The 18,474-nt window shown below is 50.6% G+C and overlaps 1 protein-coding gene across 3 annotated transcripts in view; it reads right to left on the bottom strand.

The window, feature by feature from the left end:
• STX18 (syntaxin 18) overlaps window positions 1-18,474 on the bottom strand; it is a 127,466-nt gene that overhangs the window by 17,076 nt on the left and 91,916 nt on the right. For 2 of the 3 annotated variants that reach the window (XM_074350363.1, XM_010972981.3), the window contains exons 6-10: window positions 15,746-15,861; window positions 11,055-11,143; window positions 3,810-3,868; window positions 2,968-3,037; window positions 575-655 (exon numbers count right to left, since the gene is read on the bottom strand). In XM_074350363.1, the coding sequence (XP_074206464.1) occupies window positions 575-655; window positions 2,968-3,037; window positions 3,810-3,868; window positions 11,055-11,143; window positions 15,746-15,861 (415 nt within the window). Of the gene's footprint in view, window positions 1-574; window positions 656-1,105; window positions 1,770-2,967; window positions 3,038-3,809; window positions 3,869-11,054; window positions 11,144-15,745; window positions 15,862-18,474 lie in introns of those variants that run through there. The other variant, XM_045508740.2, reaches the window with a different exon arrangement.

An 18,474-nucleotide genomic window follows, 5' to 3' on the forward strand; every position in this document is an offset into this window, starting at 1 on the left:
TTTACAGTCTATCAGAAGACAAAAGGGTTCTGTTTCCCTCGCTGCTTAGCTGTTCTTTGGAAATTTTGCACAATTCTCCCAGGAGAAACAGCTCCTGTCCGCCCCAGGGTCCAGACCCTGCAGGCAGGCTCAGAGCACTGTGTCTCCTACCCTGGCTTATGTCTCCTAGCAGTGCAGTGACAGGGCGTCCACAAATGGTCCTACATCCACCCAAACCCGAGGACCGCATTCAGAAAACAAAGGCCATGCCACGGAGTCAACTGTGGAGGCCCCGTAAGCAGTGACCAGGGCTCTGGTCCTTGGTGCTGGTCCAACAAGCTTCTCCAGTGGCACCTGCCCTGGATTTAGGGAGCTGGTCTGACCCTTGCTGAGAGTGACCGCGTGCAACCCAGCTGGCTCCTCTGCAGGGGCCGAGCTTGGCGGGGACAGAACGGGACCAGCAGTGCACAGCTGTGAGATCAGCCCTGGGGCTCTGCCCCAGCCGGGCTCTCAGGCAGCCCTGACGCCAAGGCGACCACTGCCGCCCAGCCTCGGTGCCCCTCCAAATCAGACTCGGGGCCCAGAGGGTACCCACCTCTCTGATGTCTTCATTGCCCTCCTTGATATTCTCGGTTGCTCCGACTACTAGTTGGTGAATATTATCAATCTCGGCTTCCTGTGGAAGAAAAGTGGCACATAAATTCAGCCGCTGCCCCATCACCGAGTCTCTGTTACGACAGAAACAGCAGCTGCCGCTGACTGAGGGTGAGGCCCCGTGGATCCTCACAGCACCCTGAGAGGTAGGCAACACTCCCATTTACAAAAGGGAAGCTTAAGGCTCAGAGAAGCTTAATAACTTGCCCCAAGTCACACAGCACCCAAGTGGCAGGACTGGAACTGGACCCCGTGCCTGTGCGCCCTCCCCCGCTTGCTGGCTTCCTGTCTTCTCACCGGACCATACAGGACAAACACATAAGAGCTGCGATCGCAGAGCAGCTGCCACATGCCAGGGGCTTCCAAGTGCATGTGCTTTAAAGCATATGCTGGCTTCCAAAAGGTGCGGTGCACATCACTGTGTTTTCTCTCAAAAAAAGCTAAAGCTTAAAAATCACAACAGGATGCAGGATGTTTGCCAAAAATTTTACTCCAGATGACTGGAAAGCTTACACATGGGATCCTGGCCTAAGGAGCGCCTGGCTAATCACCACCGCTGCACAGGCTGTGAGCAAGGCCGGGGCCTGGGGAGCAGGACTGCCCACCTCGGCCTCCTCAGGGCGGTGGGGCGGGGGTGTAAGTGGGCACTTACGTTTTAGGGATGCCTGACTGACTCAGTACCACAGAGAGGAAAGCAGCCTTTTGCCACCTGATTGCAGCAGTGGATGTCACACAGTCCAAGGATGGAAGGGCCAGGGATGGCTTTGCTCTCTGTAACCGCACTTTTGGGGAGAATCTCCAAGTGGGAGCTCACTGACCACAGCCGATGCTCCCATGAGAGACGTCGGGAAGAACCACGTTGAATGTGGATGAAAACTCCCAGATAGACTCAACTCTTCTCAGGTCTTGGCAACTCCTGGGAGGCCAGGTAAGGCTCAGCCTGTGCCCTCAAGTCCCTGTGCAGTCCGCCCTGGGGTGTGACGCAGTGTGCAGCTGTGAGCTGTGGCCCGGGCACGCGTTTGGAACTCTGGAACAGTGGCTTCCTAACCGAGAACCAGCCCCCAACCAAGAATCAAGTGTGAATGGCAGTCAGAACTCCGTGTTGATCAGGCTCAGTGTAGGAGCAGAAGCAATGGCTGCAAAAAGTAAAACAGCTCTCACTGCATTTGGGCCACCCAAGCCCTCTGAGTATCACCGCATGTCAGCCACACTGCGGTCAGGCTCCCCAGGCCAGCGGCTCTGCGCGCTGCCCAGGCCTGCTGCAGCCACACCCAGAATGACAACGGTTCCCATGTCGGGAGCCTGTGGCAGGCCAGGCAATTCCCGGCGGTGAGAGAGTGGCTGAGAGCGACTCGGCCCCTTTCTGCAGAGGGCGTTGGGGCACGGGAGAGCCGCAGCTCACGCGATGGATGCTGGATGCGCCGTGGGGAACCAGGTGGGGGTGTCTGCCCCCACCTGGGTTCTGGGCTCCTTTCGCCACACCAAGCTGCCTCTAAGGACAAGTGGGCGCTGTGAGAGGGAAAACGTGAGTGGTTCTGTGTCAGGCGGCTGGACTGATGGCCACCGGGCTTCTAAGTGAAGATCAGCACACACATCCTAGACTAGTTCCTTCCATGTGCTAGCAAAAAGGCCAGCTCCCCCGAACCCAAACAGCTCTATGCACCCAATTTGCAATGACTGACTCTGGCCGTGTAGTTTTGGGGAAATTTTGTGAGTGGAGTATCTTAAGCCAAGGGGACAGTGAAGAAAAATGATTTTGTCTTTCAAACTCTTCCACAATATGTGGATTCTAAAAACAAAAGGGAAAATTTATCAGGTGTCTAAAATTTTGGGCCATTTATCGGCTGGATAACATGAAAATCCGCTCACAAGAACAATCACGTGTCCTGTGAGGACAGGACACTGAGATGGCAGGGTATTTTGAGACAGTCGAGTCAGCACTTGTAACATCACTGACTGAAAAGCTGCTACCACCGGGCACTGAGCTGGGTGCTTTCCGGGGGGTCTTCTCTGAACCTCACGACAACCATGCAAGGGTCACTCCAATTTATAGGTAAAAAACCATAGCTCAGAGAGGCTGCCCGGCTTCCCCGAGGGCATCCAGAACCAAGATCGCCTGCCTCCCTCATCTGGGCGCTCTGCCGCACAGGACAGGGGCCCGTGGAGAGCCACTCCCGTTTGCCAAGGCAGCTCCCGGGACTGGGAGGCCCTCCCCGTGTGCGCTGGGCACCGGGTGCGCCAGCTGCAGAGGCCGGACGACCTCGGGAGAAACGCCCTGAGGTGAGTTTATTCCTCTTTGAAGCTAAAACTTAAAACAACTTTGGTTTTTCTTACCTGTTGTAAAACCTTCTCTGTGAATATCTCCTGGAGTCTGGAAATTTCAACCACTTTCCCTTCGATTTGCCTTCATAAAAAAAAATAGGTTACACATTACCTGTTAGTACCTGGTGATCTTAACAGCAGTGTCATACATTTCCAAAGAAATCATGTCTTCTAAGTGAAGGCAGAGGGGAGAGGGAACACCATGTCATCCATGAGAGAGGGAGGGGACACCGTGTCAGGCTCAGGGGAGGAGAACACGGGCAGAGAAGGTTCACGCCACTCACTGGTTCCCTTTTAATGTCCCTCAGTTTAGTGGGGCGCACTGGACTGTTTGGAAATCCACCCTCCCACCCTTGCATAAGCTGACCTGAGGGGCCCCTGCCTGGGCCCCAGCTGCAAACCCTCCTCTAACGCTGAGCCCTGTCCCCGCAACCACAGTGACACGGGGTGGGGATTCAAAAGAAAACGTCAGACTTATGTCGATGACCCAATTTTGTTACTGCTCAGCAGGTTAGAGGTCCCCTTTCATCTCAGAGGAGTTAAATGTAAACCGCGCCCACGTGGCGGTGATCACAGGTGGTGCAGTTTGCTGTCACTGACCGAGCCCCTGGGATGGGGTGGCAGCACCCGGGAGCCTCGTGGCAGCCTGCGGGGGGCTACCGCACTGGCCCACAAGTTGAGGGGAGTCAGTGAATTGGGGCCGTCTTCTTGACCCCCGAAACGGCTCCCGGGGGCTACACTTGGCCCAAGGGCCACATGTGGATGCCTGGGCACCAAAGTAAATGAATGAAGTTCCTAGTTTCTGGGGAAGTTGGAAACTGGGCCATCAGCTCACAAAGCAACCACGTGCGTACCTCACTTCATCAAACAGGCTGTTCATTTCACCAATTAGGCGCTGATTTTCTTGTTCAAACTGTAAGGAAACAAATACATAAGGATGACATCATACTGAACTCCGGTCTCAAAAGCAACACAGCCAAAGGCTAGTGTCTAGCAAGACGTGTCTGTCTGGAAACCTTTGATCTGCCCTCCGACAATCAACCACCAAGTCCCTCTTTCCAAGACACTGAGTGTCAGCGTGAGAGTACCCAGGCTTCAGGGAGCACACAGAGCCCCGCAGAGCAGCAGGGCTGCCTGTGGCCGGACTGCTCCGCCTCACTCCTCTGAGCTGCAGGCTGGCCTGATGACTGTGACCAGAGTGCAGAGGCGTGCGGGGTGGCCTCAGCCGTGCTCCCCGCCTGCCCCCTTCTCTCTGGGCTCTACCGGCCTTTGTTTTCTGCCTCTGCTGCCTTCGTGTTTAAATAGAGCAGGAGGGCGCCTGGCTGTACCGAGAGCTGGGCAGGGGCAGGACTGTACTGGCATGCGGTCTGACTTCAGGGCCCTGCTTTGCTAATCCACCACGACAGGGATGGAGGCCCAGGAGCCGGAGGAGCGGTATTCCCAGTGCTTGGACTGGCACCAGGCCTCAGGGCTCAGTCTGTGCAAGGGCACCACCCTGACCATCCTTGCCCGCTCGATACTGGCCAGGCGCAGGGACGGCGCATCGCAAGTGTCACCGTGGTGTGGGGCCCAGAAGAGCTTCTCCTCACCGTGTGGTCCATGAGGGCAGCTCTGTCTACATGTGCCCACTCCTCCATCTCCTCCCCAACCTGTCCCACATGTCCCCAGCTCACAGGTCACCTTCTCCGAGATACTGTCCTACGCCTTGGAGCTCAGAGGTACTTCTCCGCTTTCTAACCCTGGCCTAGCGTCTTCTGAAAGCCCCTCAGGACGTTAACCATTTTCTGCCGTCTACTAAGTTGTGTGTGTCCCAAACTTCCTGTGTGATTGTGGGTGGGAAACGTATTGAACCCACATACATTTGAAAAAGCCACACACATGTTCTGTTTTTGACATCTATTCAAGCTGTGGTCAAACCTACACGTCCTCTGAGGCACTCTCTGTGCTGGGCAGTGTGTAAGGAACGGAGAGAAGGGAGCTCTTGCCCTCCAGAGGCTCCCAGTCCAACTGAAGACCTGGTTATCATTTGCTTAGTGAAGCAACAATGGAGGGAGAAGATGATGGTTAGAGAACTCAGAAAGACCACCAGGGCGTGCCGGGCTCTCCGCACATAGAGGCTCGTTTCACCAGGGAGGGGAGCTGTGTCCTCTCACCTCTGCCCCTGCAGCGTCTTTTGCTACCCTTCTCCACCCATCCCTGCGTCCCGCACCCTTCAACTCTGCCTGGCCCACTCCCACTCCCCGGACACACCTGGGGAGGCCTCACTTCCCCTAGTCAGGGCTCCTTAACATTAACAGTCCTCTCCACCCTCCAGCCCCTTCGTTCCTTCCCCACCATCTTTAAGTTCTGCCTTCATCATCCCCCACCTCCCTCTGCCCAGGCCAGCTCTCAGCCTATGGTGGCTTTACCCCCTGGCTGAGGAACTCCAACTGGTCCCAAGAGATCCAGTCCAGGTGCCTTCTTTGTCCTCAGACACGGCAGGGCAGGTTTAGCCATGTTCTCTCAGCCCCTCTCTCTTTAAAAGGCTCTTCTGCACTTGCCCGCATCACTACACCCCCACACTTGTTTAGGGGCCTGTCTCTCCTCCTGGGGCGGGGCCGGCTCTCTCCTCTGGACACCAACCCCAGTGCAGGGCCTGAAATACTGCAGGGCACTGTTCATCAAAACACAGAGTCTTCTGCTCCACCCCAAACCCACTGGGTCAGAGGACTGGCAGGTGACAAGGTACTGCGATGGCTCTTCAAATCTGCATCAAAAAGGCTATTTAAGAGAATAAAAATTGCACTTTTTAAAGTATCAGCTGTCAACAGTTACCTTAGAGTCCAGTATTTAAGACGAAATACAATTACCTCAGCATGTAGGTGCTAATTTGACTAATTCTCAGGTACTTTACTCAGGGTTATTTATTTATTTATTTAGGCAGAGGAAATTTTCTTTGAATTTTTCTAATGACAAAATATGGCTCTACCCTCTTAAGTCTACAGTCCTTTAATGCTTTTAAACTGTTCCTAAACAAAACTAACTAGGGGTTTGAAGTGGTTTGTTACTGAACGTTCCTTAGGAACAAAACTTCCTATGTTTGCTCCCCGACTGAAGGGCACGTGGCTTCCTTTTGGGGCTCTTGGGAATTGTTACTTCTGAAGGGCTCCTGTTAGCAGCGGTCAGGAGGTCAGGAGTCGGTCAGATTCTGGCTCTGATTTCCTCCCAGCCCATGGCTTGTTGATGCCACCTGAGAAATACCTAGTTCCCAGAGGAAGTGAGAGAAACAAATGCCTCAGGGGTCTAACTGTGATTTAGGTGAGAGGTTTGCCAACAGCCAGCCGGCTTCATGGAGAGCAGCCTCCGTTTAGGGGGCTGCAGTTACAATGAAACTGCATTTAAAAAAACAACAGAACTGGTTTCCCACAGCCATTCAGTGAGATCTGGCAGGGCGCAGGGAGACCAGGTAGTGGCCAGGTTGCTGACCACATTCACTTGCGCCAGGCTTCAGGCCATTCATTTTTACACTCACATAACACGCTTGCCAAGGCAGCCACCCACCTGGGTCTGCCTGCTCTTTCCTTGAGAGCATACTACCTCTCTCTTAATAAATCCTTGCTTTGCTTTCTTAACCTCCGCGTCTTGTCTCTGAATTCCTTCTGTGACAAGAACCGCTCGACCCCAACAGGACTAGTCATGAGCCTTCTGTGTGGCCTGTCAGTTTCTCCTTGTGAACAGATGTGGTTGGTGATTCTTATCCTTTCCTGCCTGCTCCTGAAGGTGGGGAGCGACAGCTCCTTCATCTGCTAAGCTGTATGCGCTTGGGCAGATAACTTAACCTCTCTGTGCTTCTGTCTTCATCAGTAAACTGAGAATAACTGTAGTACTTAATAGAGTTGTGAGGAGGAAGACATATACAAACACACGTAAGCTGCTTGTTAGTCTCTTTGGGACATAGAGTCTGGATTCAAAATAGTCATTAAATGCTTTGAAGGCCCCTTTCCCCGCCCTGGTTTTAAATTCTAGTGGGCCACTGAGACTCCTGGTCACTTCACTCTCAAAGCATGAGAAACGTGCACACACAGCGCCCCCTGGGGCTCGCTAGCAGCTCACACAGGCAGGGGCCTCCCCTGGAGCAGTGCTGACTGTGGCCGGGTCTCCAAGATCAGCACCAAGGACAGGGCTACCCGAGGCCCAGGGAAGACAAACCTGCCGTCTTCATCTCTCAGAGTCACTGAAAGGGGGACAAGGGGCCTGGATGATGGGGAAGGCGGGCAGGTAGGACCGGACAAGCATGACAGCAGCTGCCTATCCTGCTGGGCTCCCTCCGTGGCCCGTTTCACTCTACACTGTTTGGGTTTCACACCAAAATTCAGTGTTCTCCCTCAGTGCAGACCGATGCCCCCAGCAACCCTCCCACCCCCCGACAAGAGTGGTAGGCATCATGGCTGAGAGTCCAGGACTTGGGCATTTTCTGTAAAATGGGGCCAGCCACAGTCCCTACCACAATGAGGCAGCATAAATTAATAAATGCTCAAGTGCTCAGAGCGGCATTGGGCGCACAGTGTTACATGCATGTTAGGCGATATGATTTAACTGCCTTATTCAATTTGAAGTCAGTCAGACTTTCCAACAGGGCCCCCCAGAAGGGTTTATAATCTTGTTTAAAGGATACGGCTCCACACTGTGAATACACTGTTACAGAAATCCTGTTCTAATCTAATCCTCTTCACTATAGTTTTAAAAAGAAAGTCACTCCTACAAAGGCCTTTGAGTTAAAGTGAGGCCAGGAGAAGTGTCTGCAAAGACCTGAGAGCAGTTCACTGAATCAAGACTATGTGCCCACCGGGGCCTGAACCCACAGGGGGCTCAGCCTAGAAACCAGCCCACACCCTTGGCTCAGGAGCCCACTGCCCAACCCCCCTGGGCTCTTCAAGACACGCCTTATCTGTGCCAAACACCTTCACACCCTTGGCCCTGTGACCCTCCCCTGACCCCAGCTGTGCCCTGTGACCCTCCCCAGCTTTCACCCGGGTGGTGCTCAAATCCTATCAACAATTCTTGTGTTTTCAATGAGTAAGCTATGCTTGGCCACAGACCATAAGCCCTGCCAACCAGCCACCTGGGGATTGGGTTAAGGGGACAAGGGTTAAGGACACTTTTTATGCTAATTAAAGAACAGAAGTCACATTCATGTCTTTAAAAATTACCCCAAGGAATACATCAGTAAGTGCAGTGACTTCACTGAGGTAAGTAAAATGAACGTGGGCTCAGAAAGGAGGTATTTTCTCTGCGTAACATCACAAACCATTCTGTTGCACTCAGCCTGACCACAAAACATCTGCTTATATTAACTCAAAGGCATGGATATACCTGTATCAACAGGGATGAGTGGAAATGTATTGTGCAAATTATATACTACTCTGTAGCCATTTTGGAAAGTGTAACAACTGCTCCTTTGGGTGAAATAATGAATTAAATTGCTATTATAGGGCTTAATTCATTATTTTACCCTGAGGAAAAATTCCAACGCCATGGTTATGAATTATGACCACAATTTTCTATAATACTTCCCAATTTAAAACCAATGGTGTGGCATGTCTCTCTCTTCATTTTCAGGATTGAGCCTTTTAAATAAGATTTGGGTTAGTCAGACTGTAAGATATGGGACTTATTTATTAGTCCCAATTAAGAAAGAAGTTACCTGAACATCAATTTGCTTGTCATAAAAGTACTGAACAATGCAGCCTTCTGCCCAGTCCACTTGCAGTAACCCAGTATAACTTAGGGAGGTCCTGCTGATTCTGACTGCTTTAGTCACTGATATTGTGACACCGAACTAGCTCACATTATTTGGAGTGGTCACTGGCGTGTTCTCAGGCGGTGCTCCAGTTAGGACAGTACGATGAAATGGAGGCTTAGGGCAGCCACAGTCATTACGGAGAGAAGAGCCTTCGAACACATGTTTTTCACGGGCATCAGCTAAATCACATTCCAAACACACACAGCGAACGCCGTTCCGCGCGGGCACAGCAGCCCTGTCCTGCTCTGAGGAGCCGCTAGCAGAGCAGCCGCCGTGGGCCCTGCACTCTGCTGGGCGCTCGTACGTACGTGACCGCGTTCCCGGCAGCCCATGGCGGGTGGGTGAGTCTTACCAAACTGAAGTTCAGTGGGGTTCATTTTCCCGCCCCCAAATTACACAGACAGGAGGTGATGTAAAGAGGATTCAGATCCAACTCTGTCAAGTCCCAGAGCCCATGCTCTCGCACCATCTCTCCTGGGGCCGAGCAGCAGCTGATGGGATCTCCTTCCCGCCCGCCTCCCCGTGCGGCCCCCACGCACCCAGCAGCTTCCAAGCGCACGGCTGCAACGTGCACAAGCTGCTGCTGCCCACCCCCGCCTGCAGGGGCCAGGCGGCTCCCTGGCGAGCAACGGAGGCTGCTGTTCTTGTAGCTGCTTCCTTTCTCAAGTGGTGCAGTGTATTTTTAAAAAGCCCTAAACAGAAGCTAAGTTCTGCCTAAATACAAATGCATTCTTTCTTACTGAAGAGACAGTGCTTCACATATTTTTATCTCTAGCAAAGATCTGTGGTCATGTGACCACATTCATAAAGTTACTTTGTATAAATTGAAGGAAAACTATGAGATTTGGCCATGACTTGGCTCTAACAGAGCACGGTCAAACTGTTCTTCAGTCTGTTGGCTTCTCCGCCTTGGCCTGCCCTCCAGCATTGTGTCCCCCTGGGGATGTCCTTTGCCTTTCTCTCCCTGGTACACGCTGTTTCCAACACCTGCAGTGAGATGTCTCCCACAGTCACGTCTCTAGCCCGAGACTCAAGCCTGGGATCCCACTGCCCACCAGGCACCTCCCACAGATGTCCCCCAGGCCCCACACCTCACACCTGTCCCTGATGGGAGGACCATCGCCTGCCCAGCCTTCCCCTGACTGCCGTTGTTCTGTTTTCACAAGTTAGAAAGCCCCACCCAGCTTCTTTCCCACCCCCTCACTTCCTCACACGCCCTACTGCCCTCAACGATCACCAAGTCCAGTCCACTCCCCCAGCATCTCTCTCCTCTCTGTCCTCACTCCTGCTCCCTGGCCAACGCCCTCTTCATCCTCTCTCAGCTGGACTGCGCCGTGACAGTGGCTGGCTGGGGTCGTACTGCCGTCCTCCTCCGCACCCTCCACAGCGCGGGGCTCCGGGTCACACACCTGCTGGGTTGGTGAGCGCTGAGCATGTGCTCCAAGGCAGGGGTGCATTCTGGGCCATGAAAGAAGCTGGGGAGGAAGGCAGGAGCCTGGCAGGCTGCTTTACAGTGTCTGAGCTATTCCTGAGCTCAGAATTATGTTTGTCTATCAAGGAACAGACAGCTCTGCTTCTTGTTCCAAAGGTAGTCCTAGAGGCTCTGAGGGAGCACCCCCCAAAGCAAGCCCCAAGTCACAGCCAACAGCATCGTCACTGGAATCAGCTTCACGCTCTTAAAGTGATGATCTTAAGGGGAAACTGCTCATCTGGTGAACAAATGTTTGTGAAGCAGTGCTGAGCAGAAAACACACAGAGCTCAGCCAGGCCAGCTCTGAGCTGTACACGGACCCTGCCGGAAACAAATGCGCAGGGGTCTGGCCAAATTGGTCACTTTCCTTTTGAAATTCACCCAGAGATGATACACTAAAATTGGCAACCAAGGGAGAGGTAACTAAAAGGAGGTGATACTGGCAGTTAAGGTGGTTACTCTTTTCATTTTTCAGTCATTATTTACGCCTTCTTCACATTACCACACACCAGAGGTTCAAACAATTAAAAAGCACCACAGAAGCAATTATAAAAGACCCATTTAGAACAGAAGACTGTTTTACTGCTGCTGAAAAGACATCTAATATTAGTAAAATTACTCCAAGGCAATTTCTTCTTTAATTATGCTACTGCAAATTTAAGATGTATGAAAAGCATACTAAAAATTAGGAAATCAAGTGGATAATTGTACCTAAAATACTTATTTATAACTTTTAAGACTCTGTATAGAAGTTACGGCAAGGGCATTTAGGATGGCCTCTTACTCAATGAACTATTCTTACTGAAACTAGTTAAAAATACATGACTAGGCAGAGAGAAGCATTACCATTTGTATTTCTTCTGGGGATAATTCATCTTCGCCTTTGCCATCTCCCCAGGTTCCCAGTCCAGGCTGTGTTTCAGCCGGAATTTTTTCTGTTAAAAAAAAAATTGAAAACAGACAGAAGGCAAAATATTCACTTTAGAATGTTGGCTTAGGATGCAGGCATGTTTAGAAACATGAGATGTAATGGAATCACAGAGCTCTGTCCATCACTGTTGGTCAACATTCAGGCACCGCAGCACGATTCCTTACAATGTTTAGACCCGTGTGTGCGCACGCGCGCACATGCGTGCAGGGTAGAGGGCCTATGCAGTTTCAGTACTGCCACGATCTCAGCAAAGGTCACAAACCAAATGGACAATCCTCTGCCCACCCCCAACCTCGGCCTAGAAATAACGTACAGTTTTGTGTGTGTGGTAGTGTGCTTTTCACAAAGATATCAACAGTAACATTCTAAAACTTGCTTCTTATAACTTAACAGTGCATCTTGGTGGTTATCCTACGTCACTCCACATAAGTCTACCTCATTCTTTTAAATTGAGGCACAACATCCCACTGAAAGGAACTCTTTATGTAACCTAACTCCACTGATAAGCCCTTGGTTGTTTTGGATCTTCTGCTAGTACAAAGGTCCGCGCGCTGGTCCATGCTGGGAGCGTTCTGGTGCAGTCCAGGACAGGAACCTGGGCACGGACTGCTGACTGGCGGGGAGTGAGCATTTTAACCTAGGAACTCTTTGACCATGAGCACATAAACACAGGCTGGACCCGGAAGGGGCTGCGCCGCCCAGGGCTGTGTTAGAGGCCCGCACGGCTCATCGCTGGGGGGCTGGGAGCAGGGGGTGGGTGGAAGGCAGGGGGCCGCTCTTTCTACAGGTGACTTTGTGTCTGGTGTCTCGGCAGTGCCTCTGGGCTTGTCAGTGACTTGCCAAGCACTCAAAGGCAAACACGACTCCTTTTTCCTCTCTTCCTCAAACTCAGTACATTCCCCATAGTTGCTCTCAGCTCCATGAGATGTACAGAAGTCCAGAGTTTTTGTTTTGAGATGTGTAAGGGAAAAGAACATAACGACAGTGCCAGTTCAGAGAAAGCAGGCTAGGCAGGCCCTGTGCTCCAGGGATGGTCATTACTCTGGATACATCATCACGGAAAAACTCCATGTCATCCCACGACTTTGTGCAAGTTTTTAAAAGATGGCTGTTTTTGTCAGAACTGTCATATTTATAAAAGACACATTTATATATAATTTAGATATAATAAATACAGCACATATAAATGTCATACATAATTTTGATATGAAAGACGTATTTATAAAAGACAGGCTGAAAGCATCTTTAGAGGCTGATGAGGTGCTTTCCTGACAACCTTCTTCAGGTAGGAACATCTGCACTTGTCACTCACCTCCTCCCAGCCCTCTGTCTCCTACTTGACCTCATTATGGTATCCACCTCAAGTCTTCACTTTTATGTTTTTCAAGGGTAAGAACACCAAATTAGCAATACAGAAACACCACATCGGAAGCAAGTACAAACGAGCTCTGAGCTAGAACAGAAAGCTTGTTAAGAGAACACATGCTCACTCGCCATCTGGAACCATCCTGACCTGGAGCCATCCTGACCTGCAGCCGTAAGGATCAGCCTGCAGCGCGCGCTCCCACACCAGTGCTCCGCCCAGACCTCCTGCGCGCCGCGGGGTCAAGAGACCCGGGCCCAGACTCCCTGGTCCTGCACTCAAGGCCACCTGTACGGTATGGCCCACCCACCTTTAAGGCCCACCCCTCCTCGCCTGTGAGTTTTACTGACCCAGAAGTCCTTTCTTTCCTGACTACATTCCATGTCTCGCCCAGGCTCTCTGGCTTCTGAGCATTTACTCATGCTGTTCCCTCTGCCTAGAACATTCTAAGCTTCCATGTTTTCAGGTCCAGACTCGTTTCTCAGGGCCACCTCCTCCTGAAGTCCCCTGACCCTCTGAGTGACTGTCCTTCCCACGGGTGCCCCCTCTGACGGCACCACTCGCTTTCTCCGGGGCGGGAGTCTCATCTTCCCTGTCGACTGTGAGCTCTCCGAGGCCAGGACCCACAGCTCGCTTGAGAAGTGCAGGAAGTATAAACAGCCACACCTGTCTTCGCAGAAACCAACGTCAGGAAACAGATTATAAATGGGTCCACAAAGACCTCACCTGGCTGAGCAAGAATATGGAGGAAGACCTAAGCGTCGGATGTGCACAGGTCAGCTTTGACCTCAGAGGCGCTCTACTGTGCTGATTAAATGAAAAAGCAACACGACCAGTGCCTCTTTCAGGAAACACGAGCATGACAAGCAAGAACCCGCCCTCCGCCTACAACTTTGCCCCTTAGTCCTAAAGTCTTTTTGTCTAAGTTACACCTCATGTTTCAAAAGCGAAATGAAAAAACTGAAAACCTAAGCAAAAGGATAACCAAACAGCCCAGGTTTTATAAATCCTTCTGCCAACCGTAGATAACCTTAGCAAAATGTCCACGGACAGGAAGAGGCTGTCTTCCAGCAGGCATGGAGGAAAGGGCAGATACATGACCCCTAAGAGGGATCAGCTGGGTGTGGGGAACGGGATCTACCCGCCAGCATCGAGGTGGGGACAGAGACGAAATGTCAAAGGCCCTGGAAAACAGGGCAGCGCCACAGAGGCTTCTCCCGCCCCCCACCCTGCCTCCAACATGCTCCCCTTAGGTGACGCCTCAGGCCGGTGCCTCTAACCTGCCTATTATTTCCTAGGACTCCCACACACCTCTGGCCCCGAGTTATTCCCTGAGCTCTAGGCTCACGTCAACAACAGACTCACTGTTTTCACCTGAAAATCCAACAGGCATCTCAGATTTCACCTGTGTAACCAGAACTTTGATTCTGCTCCCGGCCCGCTCCCCCCAGCCCTGCTGCCAACCTGGTCTCTCTCCCGCCTTCCTCATCCCAGTTTGCCCAGGTGCTCAAGCCTGAACCTAGAAGTCACCCCTGATTGCTCTCTGTCCCTCACATCTCATGTCCCACCTGCTGGGAATCTACAGTTCCTGAGTACGGCCGGAGGTTGGGCCCTTCTCTCCGTGGCCACCTCGGCCTCCACCGCTGCCTCCCTCAGGTGAGACACCTCACCTGGCTGCATCCGGCCTCCTGCAGTAGATTCCCAACAAGTCTACTTGGTTCCACTTTCTTCTCACTCCAACTCCACACGGTAGTCAGGAGAGGTTTTAAAATGTGAACCAGGCCTCGTCACTCTCAGCTTAAAGACCTCCAGGGGCTTCTCACTACACATAGACTCAAAGCCAGACCTTTACCACAGCTGCTGAGGCCCTGGGTGATCAAGGCCCCCACCTCCATCTCTCACCTCTCCCTGTACCATTCTCACTGGTGCCTCCCTCTGCAAGTGTCTGTGTATGTGCAGGTGTGTGCACGTGTGTTTAAATATACCAAGCTCATCTCCCTCCTAGACCTTCTCACTGGCCGGTCCCCCTGCCTGGAGAGCTTTTACCCGGTGACAGTTCTGATTTCCCACATCCTGCAGACACTGGTTATTATCTGCCCCTTCACTCCAGCCATCCTGGTAGGTGTGGAGTGAAACCTCACTCGCTGCTGTTTGGATCTGCCTCGCCCTGATGACCAAGGATGCTGTGCGTCGTGTCCTGTGCTCATGGGCCGTCTGTGTATTTTCCTTGGAGAAATTTCTACTCAGCCCTTCTGTCCATTTAAAAATTAGGTTATCATTTTATTACAGAGTTGTGAAAGTTCTATGTTCTAGATACAGATCCCTGGTCAGATATGATTTTCAAATATTTTCTCCCATTCTGTGGGTTTTTTCACTTTCTTTCTTTAACAAGAAAAGCACAAAAGCTTTTAATTTTGATGAGGGCTGGTTTACCTAATTGTTGCTTGTGTTTTGTTGTCATAGCCTTGTCAGTCTGAGGCCAGGCAGATTTAGCCCCATGTTTTCTTGTAAGTTTTAGGGTTTTAGCTCTGTGTAGGCCTTCGGTCTATTCTGAGTTACTTTTTATACATGGTGTGACTTGAGTGTCACGCCTCATTCTTTTGCATGTGGATATCCACTGAATGGTCTTGGCACCCTTGTTGGAAATCAGCTGACCAGAGCCACTTGGTTTATTTCTGGATTCCCAATTCTAATCCATTGATCCATATGTCCATCCTTGTGTCGGCACCACACTGTCCTGATTGTTGTTGCTTTGTAGTAAGTTTTGAAGTTGGGCCAGCTAGCACACACAAAGACAGGAAACGTGGAACCCAGACTTGCGCTCTGTCCTGTTCACTCAGTTGGCTGATGAAGGCTGCTGAAATTACGTGCTCCACCCCGAGGCAGGATGGTCAGGCCCACGCAAGCCAGTGCTGACAGTGCACCAAGATCACCGGGACGGTGCCCCGCAGGGGCGCAGGGGAGATAGCACCCCCCCCAGTGTGCACGGTGGCCCAGGTGCTTTCTCTGGACCTTGCTGGCTCAAGGGCTCCCAGGTGCCAGGGATCCTCCCACCCTGCCCCAGCAGCAGTCATTAGGATCCAGCTGTAACCAAAAACGGCTCCCTCTTCCGTGTTTCCTTTGCTTATGCAAATACAAACACCATGAGATGTCTGGGGCCAGGTTCCTTTTTTTTCTGCTTTATGTTTTTGCCAACATGTCATAAGGAAGAGAGACAGGCGAGATTTTGATTTTAATTCATACCTGGATATTCTTCAGTGACAGGTTTTTCTTCAGAGTCCTTTGAAAGAGTCTGTGAAACTTTCTCAGAAGACATGGATTCTCTTGGTTTTGTATTTGGTTCTGGTTCCAGCTTAGATCTGAAGAGCAAAAACCAGTAGACATATAATTTACTTACACAACAGGATTCTGTCTGAAAGCAGAAGGAGGCACACGTGACCCCGCACGCCTGTTCCGAGCCTGCTGTGCCACTGCAGAGCAGAGCTGCTGTCTCTGGGCCCAGTGACCACCCCACTCACCTCCTGCGGGCACTTACTACAAGGCGGACTGCACACCCTACACCAAAGCACATGGCGAGGGAGCACAGGCTGCAGGCTGCAGGAAAGGACACAGGACCCCCCTACCTGCTGACACCACTCCCTACCCATCGGCAGCGAGGCCAACTATTCCAGGTTCAACAAATCCAAGAAGCTGGTTGTTTTACCCCAATGGAGAAGTGTCGCTGAACATACACATGCATGTGTTATGTCATATATGTGATATATGAGTCCTATCTTAAAAAACTGACCTGTAAAAGCACAAGGCTCTAAATACCCACTGATGGCAGGGCCTTGTCTCAGGTCCTAAGCCTCAGCACTTGGCACCTGCCCCGGGGCTCCCCCCACCGCCTTGTGTTCTCTTCCACCTTCAGGGCCAGGTGCAATCTCACCCGCTCACAGAGGCCCACCCCCTCTCCGACTCTCCCACCTCACACAGGCCTTCTCCACCACAGCGCCTGCTCGTCTTCCTAACGGCAGTCACCACGGTCTGGAATGATCTCGCTAGTTAACTTGTTTACCGTCTGCCTTGCTCCGCTGGAGCGCTCACTCTGAGAGCGGGGGCCTTGACTTCATAAGTTGTGTATGCTCTGTGGCCCTAGGTCCCAGCTGAGTGCGTGGCATTCAGTGTTTAGTAAATACAGGTGGAATGAATGGGTGCTTTATAATTGTCAATAAGTGGCTAATAAGAGGAAAAATATTGGTTCTGAAACAATGAGCCTTGTATTGGAATCCATGTGGCACTATGAACATTCTAACCACACCACATTACCAGAAAGGATGAAAACCACATGATCACCTCATCAGATACAGAAAAAGCATTTGAAATATTCAAGATTCCTTCATTATAAAAACTTTCAGCAAGCTAGGATTAGAAGGTGTGCAGGAAAGGGTTGACTCGGCAGGTCTAGGGTGTTCCAATTCTACATATGACAAAGAAACTGGCCCTGGATCAGTTCCTGGGAGATGACCACCAAGCTCTTGGAACACCCTGCACGATAACGAGTGTTTCTGTACACCTGGGGCCAAGGCCCACACGAGACAGTTTATGCTAACAATGCGATCTGTGACGGGGCCTTGGACCAAGCTCTACGAGCCTGACCTCTGGAGAGACTGGAGATTGAGTAACTAAGGTCAACTGCTGGGTACCCCGTGCATACATGACTGACCCCCAATGAAAATACGAGATGCTAAGGCTCCAGTGAGCTTCCCTGGTTGACAAGTACTCTGTACAAGCTGTCCCATGTCACACGTTCTCACTGCTGGGAGGTTAAGCCCTGTCCGTGCTATGCCACTGGGAGAGGGCAGCTGGAAGCTTGCACCTGGTTTCCGCTGGACTTTGCCTTATGTGCCTTTGACCTTTGTTGACTTTAATCTGCATCTTTTCACTGTGATACCACAGCATGAGCATAACAGCTTTTCCGAGTTCTGTGAGTCCTTCTAGCAAATAACGAAGCCTGAGGGCAGTCTAGGGAGCCCCCGACAAAAAGGGAACTTGAATATCATAACCTGATAAAGAGCTACAGAATGTCTACAACTAACATGACACTTAATGCGAAACAACAAATCCTTGCCCCTTCATCAGGAACAAGGCAAGGATGTCCATTCCAACCACTTCTATTCAACATGGTACTAGAGGCCCAGGTCCTAGGCAACTCAAAAAAGCAAGAAAAAGAAATAAAAGGCATAAAGATTAAAAAATAGAACTACTGTTATTTATGCATGGCATTACTGTTTATGTAAAAATTACAGAATTTACAAAAAGTTACTAGAACTAATATGTCAATTAATTAATGTTGCAAGACACAAAGTATTTTGCAAATGCAAAAATCAATTGTACTTCTATACACTAGCAATGAGAAACTGAAAAATAATATTAATAAAACAGTACCGCTTAAAAGAGGCTTTAAAAAAATCTAGGAATAAATCTATCAAAAGATGAACAACACTTCTACACTGAAAATGACAAAATATTGCTGAGAAAAAAATTTAAAAATAAAGGTAGAAATAAATAAATGAAAATAAACCATGTTTGTGGACAGATATTAAGATATCTGTTCTCTTTAAATTTACACATAGATTCGACATAATCCCTATGAAAATCCAAACAGGTTTCCTGAAGAAACTGACAAGCCGATTCTAAAATGTACATGGAAATATACTAAGGATCTAGAACAGCAAAACTAACACTGAGAAAGCAGAAATCTGGTGGGCTTACACTAGCTGACTTTAAGACTTACTACAAAGCCACGGGAATCAAGACGGTGAGGTACTGGATTAAGAACAGTCTGGTCAACGATATGCACAGAGAATCCAGAAACAGGTATATATGCAGGGCTGAGAGATTTTTGACGGAATGCCAGGTCAATTTAACTAGGAAAAGGAAGTCCAAATATTGCTGGAATAAGTGGATACTTACATGGATAAAATGAACCT

This window comes from Camelus bactrianus, chromosome 2, assembly GCF_048773025.1.
Source record: "Camelus bactrianus isolate YW-2024 breed Bactrian camel chromosome 2, ASM4877302v1, whole genome shotgun sequence".
Lineage (NCBI taxonomy): Eukaryota > Metazoa > Chordata > Mammalia > Artiodactyla > Camelidae > Camelus > Camelus bactrianus.